Genomic DNA, 7,383 nt, shown 5'->3' with positions numbered 1-7,383 from the left:
TTACTATGGATTGCAGAATTATATTGTAAACAATTTCTTGAGAGACTCTGCTTTGCGTGGATGAATTTTATTGAACTGATAAAATATAATAAATCGCACGAAGGTCTTACATACATTATTTCTTAACTTTGCAGTGCATCGGCTATTATTACATCTGAATGTTGCTTTATATTACAGCACTGTTTTAAAATATGTGAGAAATTGTAATTCGAATAAACCTGTAGACAACCTGCCGATATACCTATATTACCAATATACACTTTAAGAAATCATTAATTTATTAAATTACCCACTCTGCATGCCAATAATCATACAGAATTCTATTTACATCAGATAATTTTAGTAGATGAATTTTCATGAGAATAAAAAGTGTGGTCTTCGTAGAACTTATGGTAGTGAATTAAAAAAGAAGAAAATTAGGACCACAGCTACACTAGTCATTTTTTAACTAGCATATTCTGAAGCGCATTTGATAACGCGATAGGATCAGGTTGGCGAGATGTTGCGTATACTTTTAAGCCAGCTTCGACAAGAGCTTTTTCGGTCACAGGACCAATAGCTACAAATTTCATTTGCTCAATCAATTTTTCCGATCTATTTCGTTTAATCACGTTTGTAACATACCTCACAGCAGAGGGACTGAAAAAAACTACATACTCCGGTAGCGAGTTGCTAAGGATATCGTTTAAGTCCGTTTGTAACGTTTTGCTGGGTAGAGTTTTGTAGACAGGTAATTTCTGCATTGTTATACCACCAGCTTCGAGAGTAGTTGACATTGTATCGCGTGCAATAGCACTGCAGGGGTACAAAAGAGGCCTTGCTTCAGGATTATCACTTGCAGATTGCATTTCGTTTATTATGAACTTAGCTAGCTCTTCGGCATTGCCTGATTCAGAACCACAATAACGTTGTAAACCGAGAATATTTCTAGCCACTCGTTCTGTCGTTGGACCTATGCAGTAGATGGGCAGATTTTTCCAAATATGGCTAAAGATGGACTCCAACCATGCTTCTCCCTGTTCGAGAGAAAGTTTCACAGCTTCTGCGCTGCGAGGACTCGTAAGAATCAAACCTAGTCATCCGGACCAATTGAAAATGTCTTAATTAATAGACAAGTAGATGGTTAAGTTGATTTTCATACTTTCAAAGTAGCAATGTTACGTTGTAATTCAATTAAAAAAAATAGAAGGGATTCAATACTAGCTTCGAATTCCTTATACCTGAGTATGAATTTTGAACAAGGAGAACCTGCAGCTTCTTAAGGTTGATAAATTCAAATCGTAAAACGGGTAGTTGCGTGCATGAAAATCCTGCTGATTCGAGAACCGTCACATAGTCTTTCTCCCCTTCCTCTGGTTCACCCTGCGCCTTGGCCTTACAGAGTAAAACTTTACCCCGAGCTACCGACATCCTATTCGATTGCTACTTCAGATTAGAGCGTGCCTGTTTTGAAAATTGGTGTTAGTAGTGCATTAAATGGCCGTATAAAAAGTGAACTACCTTAAAATGGAATAATTTTCACAGTAGGAGAAATATAACCTAAAACTGCTTTACCGATTTTCCGGGTTAAGGATATTAAATTCGTGACTGCAATGAAAATATAGTACTGTTGCTTTTCTGCGTGAAACGAACTACGTAAGTAGATTAAAGTAGATTGTCACGGTCATCTGTACGCACACGTAAACAAGTAATATTTTCCGTGATATATATATCAGACTCCTCCATACGGCGAATAATCACAACACACATTGTGTGAGCAGTGAAATGTCAGTTTTAAATGACAACTTATGATTACAATAAAAGTATAGATTTTTTCAAATCGTTTATTATAAAAAATATACATCATCGTTACAAAAGAATTTATGCGTGAATTAGATCCTACAATTAGTCAGTCGGGAGTAAGAAGTTATAAAGTTTTCATACCAATTGTGGAAATTTCCAATCATTTTATTTATATTCAAGGTAGTACCTAACTTGACCAACCACAACTTTCCTCATGTTGAGTTAATCTCGGGTTCCTTTCATCATATCCAGGTGATTTTAAACGTGTATATACATACTGAATTGGGTATGTACTATTTCGTATTATTCCAACGGTTAGAATTGTACAATTAATGAATTTATGAAACATTACATTACATGTACAGAGAACAGATGACTGTTGTCATATTTTTTCTTAATTATGAAATAGTATTTTGGTTTTTGTAGATGAAAATACATACATGTTGAAAAAGTTTTGAATCGCTAACTGCATACTACGATTTTCGTTGCAAGCTGTAGTAGAAATTATTTTAGTAATGGCTGCAAGAAATCTAAGTATTTGAAAAACATTGCAACGCATTTTTCATCCATTTTATACATGTACATTAAAAAGAAAAAACGCTTCGCAATTTACAAACACTGATCCCTACACTGGACAATTAGCGCACCTAGGCACCTGAAATTCACCACGATTCAGAATAGTAAAATAAAAACATGACCTATCTGCATAACAAGATGCGAATTTTAATCTCTCCATAAGTTAACGTAAATAATACCTAGTTTCCAAATTGAACTACACACAGCATCTGCCTAATTTCACCTCCATCGTAGGAATACAAATTAAATAAACTTGCTAGCTTTAAGATTCAACTTAAATATTATCAAAAATTACGTTAAACATCGCTCGCAATCATACGGACTAACCAAATGCAGCATTAGTTTGTTGACTAAGAAAATAAAGATACTGCAGGTATCCTATTATACAGGTCCAGTATGAATCAATACAATAAAACGTATAAATAGGTATGGTAAAAAATATGCTTAAATGTTAAGCAATTATAAATCATAACAGAATTGTCCATATTTGTTTTCTCAGTCAATCGAAGTAAAATTACTTCTTCTATTATATTTTCATGCAAATTAAAATTCTAAAATAAGAACTACATTCTGATCACTAGCAAGGATCTTTGCTGTATCATTTAATTATTGAAAAGAAATAAGGATTTCAACATAAGAAGTACATTCTGATCACTAGCAAGGGTCAGTGCTGTATCATTTAATTATTCAAAAAAAATGTAACTCTCCACATGACAGGATAACATTTTCATAGAATATCATTGAATTCCAATCTAATTCGTCAAGTATTTGTAATAATTACTGTAGCCCCTGTCAACGCGTTGAGGAAAACTTTCTTATTCTTTAGTTTTAGTGTGTAGACGCATATGCTTTTTCAAGTTATCCAACCTGTTGCAACGTCGATCACAAAAGTCACACTGGTAAGGCATGGAATTACTATGAACAACAACGTGACCGTTCAAGTGGCTGACTTGTTTAAATCGTTTGTTACAAATTGTGCACACATATGGCCGCTCGTTCATGTGTGCAGAAGCTATGTGAGTTTGGAGATTAGTTTTCCTTACAAATGTGGCCTTACAAACATCGCATTCAAAGGGTCGCAAGTTCGCATGTATCGCCAAGTGTGATTTTAAAACATTCTTATGCTTAAAATTTTTTTCACACAGGTGACATTGATAAGGCCGTTCATCTGTATGAACCTTTTTATGTACATACAAATGCGCCAACTGTTTAAACATTTTAGCACAGATCTCGCACTGGTATGTCCTCCCATCCTCGTGAGCCGCGCTTATGTGACGCCTGAGAGTGTCTGCAAGGGTATATCTCTTGCCACAAATGTTGCAGGAAAAGGGTCGTTCATTTGTATGAGTCATTAAGTGACCATTCAAATTTCGTTTTTCCAGAAAACGAGCACCACAAACGTCGCACTGATAGGGCTTCTCACCATTGTGAATGTACATATGTTTTTTGAGGGAGTTCGAAAGGCTAAATCTCTTTGAGCAAACCGTACACTCGAACTTTCGCTCCCCTGTATGTACCAACATATGTGACTTAACGTGGCCAGCCTGCTTAAACCTTTTTCCGCACACTTTACAGCCGAACTGTCGTTCATGAGTATGTGTAAATATATGCCTCTCCAGAACGCTTTTGGTTGTGAATACTTTTTTGCAATTATCGCATTCAAACAATCGATATACTTCTTTAGGCCTGTACAACAGGGAATCACCTCGATGCGATTGCGTGTGGATCTTCAAACTGTCCAATGATTCAAATTTTATATTACATGTCGCGCACTGGAAGGAACGATAATCTGTATGAGTCAGTGAGTGCTGGCTGAGGTGTCCCAATTGTTTAAAACTCTTATTGCAAACTTTGCAGACATATGGGCGTTCATTAGTATGCGATCTCACATGCCTTTTCAAAACACTCGGAAAGTCAAACTTCTGCTGGCAATAGCTGCATTCTAATAACGGTGAGCCATTCAACCTGGTAGATCTAACCTCCTTTGATAATTTCTTACCAACTGACCGACTCGATCGTTTTCCAACTTTATTTGCTTCTTTACTATGATCGTGTGACACAGTATTGTCACGTGTTTCCTCAACCTGAAGTTTTTTTTTTGGGTAAAAATTTTCTTCTGTACCACTACCAAGATCTTTCGCTCCAGCATTTGTGACGCTTGATGAAGTTTCATCTGAATTGTGGAAACGCCGCATATGCTTTTCGTAAACCGTTAGGAGGCGATATTTCTTGCAACAAATTGTACATTCGTAATCACTTGCTTTTGTATGTGATCTCATATGATTCTTCAGATGGCCCAACTTCATGTATCGTTTTTGGCATATTTTACATTTTAACTGATATTTATCACGCTGTTTTGATTTAGTATGACAAGTTACGCTTGCTTCTGTTTCTGATTGTGAGTCATCTAATTGTGTAACGTGCAACGGGCTCCCATTTTTAACATTTACAAATTTAAATCCACTGGAGTTATCAGAATTGGCAAAGGATCGTCTGGTTCTCTTTTCAATTGTATTGCTACTTTGATCGTTGCTATCATCCTTTGCGAGAAACTAGAAAAATAACATTTTATTAGTTTGTATGAAGATAATGTAAACAGATGCATTAATACTGGTAATTACTTCATTTGCGATAAACTTTCAGTTTCCTGAAATCTTAGATCTGATAAATAAAAAAATGAAAATTAACAACTGAATGCCATACATACATTTTCATCGTTTTCAACAACCAAGCAGTGGCTCGTGTGTCTTCGGCTAGAATGATCTCCAAGTAATTTTGCATGATCATTATTTACTGTACTCCGCTTTTGATCATCCATTACTTTGTGCCAATCTTCCTCGCACCATATTGTTTGCATAGTGTGGTTTGTACCAATGAAAACATTAAAGGCACCATTACGATTGTTGAGAAATAACAATTCGTGAGGAGTTTTATCAGACTCACAATGCAATGTTGTATTTTCATTTATTTGAACAAACTTCAACCCATCGTGCCATGTTTTACCAGGATTTTGTACAAGCCAGGTTTTTAAAAGTTTGGTAAAATCTCGCTTAGTACTAGTGGTAGACATCTGAACATTACCATGTACCATTAATAGGTCCGTCCACAACGACCTCAACTCATGAACGATTTCACTAGCAAACTCTCTTCCGTTTCCACTCTGTAAAACTCGAGGTGGTCCAATGATTGTTAAGATATCAAACAATTCTGTTACCACGGCATTCATATCTTTGCTTCTTAATGGGCGAAGTATAACAAATTTGGATGCCTGATCTTCATAAACAAGAATAAATTTGTAGTCTAAAACTTGATCACTCCTCATGTCAATGATGTCAACTTGACATCGAGAATCTATCCTTTCATTATCTTCTTGCCTATCATTTGGCACAATTTCATGAACCTGACTCATTGTCTTAAAGCTCGAATTGGTAGCCTATAATATCATGAATATTTAATAGTAATTACTGTATCTTATAAGTGAAGTTGTTCCTTTCAGTTTTAATTGACAAACGATAATATCTATTTTTGAACTCACAGTAATTTGGTTCTGGTTCTGTATTGGCGGTAGAGTGCAAGTGTTTTGATTAATTTTATGCTTTTTCAAGCATTCAAGTAAATTAGCTCGTGGCCCAGGATGCTTTGAATATGAATTTTCTTCAACTAAATTTACCTCTTCTTTCACAGACACGAAATGAGGTTCAATCTTATTCGTTAAAGGTTTTATCTTGTTTGACACAGTCAGTTTGTTTTCCAACCATTCAATATTGACTGGGGATGTACTTTCCATCGTCCACTGTGAACACCTGAGAATTGTAACACGTACTGATTTGAAACATCTTTAAACATATTTGTAAGTTATTGGTAAAAGTTATAAAAAATTACAACTGCTCTTTGGTAGAATTCTAATAAAAATAATCTCAATTGATGTTCACATATTAGAATTGAGAATTCAATTGTTGAATGAATGCATTAAACGTGATGTCCAAATGATAAAATATGGAAGTAAAAGAAAAGTGAATGTTTACGGACAATTTTAAATGCGAACTACCTTGAGAATGACAGAAAATTGATATAATTGATTCAGCATAAGAATGAAAAACATGGAAAAAAAACTATTTTGCTGTGTTCTTTTGTTGATATAAACATGCAAACGTTAATCAAAGAGGAAAACAGCCATAATTGGTATCCAGTGGTGATAGGAATTATGCAGTTAACAATGAAAAGATAAAATAAAAACTGCAGAAGTCGGAGGACAATTAATTAAAAATTTGTGTTTTGGCCGAGCAGTAAACACACTCCAGGTGTGCAGTACAGTTGAAATAATCGCTCATTATTTATCAATTGTGCCTGACACCGGTGACATTCATGTATTTTTGAGAAACAGCGGAAAGGTGACTCGTGAGCTTCTTTTAAACTGAATAACAACTCGAGTTCAAAGAATTTGTAGTTCCAAGCAATAGGGAACGGGGCACTTAACCTGAAAATCATTCAAACACTTGTATACTCACGCTCCGATTGATGAATTAATGTCCGCTCAGGAAGATGCTTGAATATCTTTTGGTAGATATATTTTTGTATAAACATCACATAGATTCACCATCTTTAAACATATCGTTGGTACTCTTTTTACATTACCGCATTCAAATCAATCGATGTTTCATCTTGTTTTTGTGTACATGGCGTCGTGACACATTGTTAAAAATCCGAGACGTGATTAAAGTGGATTGAAGACAGACAACCACAAGCCCGAAAGAACACGGAGGGTGTCGGGCGTTGCGAAGGTAAATAGCAGTGTGCTGCACTGGCTGGCACTGGTCAACTAGGCAGCTGCTTTTGTCTAGTTTTATATACAGGTTTGGAAACTGGTCGACTGGTATATCCAGGGAACCCTCGGAACCCCTTGCATATCGCGAACCATGTGGCCAATATTAGAACTATAAGATTCATAGAAAGCACGATGAAAAGTAAGTGCCCCCCGGCGCGTGCGCTGATCAGTTTATGCATTACCCTTCAAAATAGTCACGG

At 35.8% G+C, this 7,383-nt stretch overlaps 2 protein-coding genes across 5 annotated transcripts; both read right to left on the bottom strand.

Annotated features, from left to right (window-relative positions):
* Positions 1–57: 57 nt before the first annotated feature.
* Positions 58–1,981, bottom strand: LOC124308015 (uroporphyrinogen-III synthase-like). Of its 4 annotated transcripts, none has more exons than XM_046770286.1 (3): positions 1,924–1,981; positions 1,221–1,443; positions 58–1,072 (listed from the first exon to the last, which is right to left on the bottom strand). In XM_046770286.1, the coding sequence occupies exons 2-3, from the start codon at positions 1,408–1,410 to the stop codon at positions 438–440; spliced, it is 825 nt and encodes a 274-aa protein (XP_046626242.1). In that variant the 5' UTR covers positions 1,411–1,443; positions 1,924–1,981; the 3' UTR covers positions 58–437. The 4 variants fall into 4 exon arrangements, with proteins under 4 accessions (XP_046626242.1, XP_046626240.1, XP_046626239.1 ...); XM_046770284.1 differs by lacking the exon at positions 1,924–1,981 and adding an exon at positions 1,678–1,758; XM_046770283.1 differs by lacking the exon at positions 1,924–1,981 and adding an exon at positions 1,501–1,753.
* A 1,181-nt stretch (positions 1,982–3,162) lies between these two features.
* On the bottom strand, positions 3,163–7,280 carry LOC124308013 (zinc finger protein 135-like). Its single transcript, XM_046770274.1, has 4 exons — positions 6,867–7,280; positions 5,894–6,161; positions 5,066–5,791; positions 3,163–4,910 (listed from the first exon to the last, which is right to left on the bottom strand). Exons 2-4 carry the CDS (start codon positions 6,143–6,145, stop codon positions 3,174–3,176), a joined length of 2,715 nt encoding a protein of 904 aa, XP_046626230.1. The 5' UTR covers positions 6,146–6,161; positions 6,867–7,280; the 3' UTR covers positions 3,163–3,173.
* Between the last annotated feature and the right edge of the window lie 103 nt (positions 7,281–7,383).

This window comes from Neodiprion virginianus, chromosome 6 (assembly GCF_021901495.1).
Source record: "Neodiprion virginianus isolate iyNeoVirg1 chromosome 6, iyNeoVirg1.1, whole genome shotgun sequence".
Lineage (NCBI taxonomy): Eukaryota > Metazoa > Arthropoda > Insecta > Hymenoptera > Diprionidae > Neodiprion > Neodiprion virginianus.
This window is presented reverse-complemented; position numbering and strand designations above follow the sequence as displayed.

Coding starts and splice junctions, on each gene's coding strand:
- LOC124308015 (XM_046770286.1), bottom strand. CDS start 1,410: ATGTCGGTAGCTCGGGGTAAAGTTTTACTCTGTAAGGCCAAGGCGCAG. Junction 1,073..1,220: donor TGTTCAAAATTCATACTCAG/GTATAAGGAATT, acceptor CCGGATGACTAG/GTTTGATTCTTACGAGTCCT.
- LOC124308013 (XM_046770274.1), bottom strand. CDS start 6,145: ATGGAAAGTACATCCCCAGTCAATATTGAATGGTTGGAAAACAAACTG. Junction 5,792..5,893: donor AGAACCAGAACCAAATTACT/GTGAGTTCAAAA, acceptor ATGATATTATAG/GCTACCAATTCGAGCTTTAA. Junction 4,911..5,065: donor TTGTTGAAAACGATGAAAAT/GTATGTATGGCA, acceptor TTATTTTTCTAG/TTTCTCGCAAAGGATGATAG.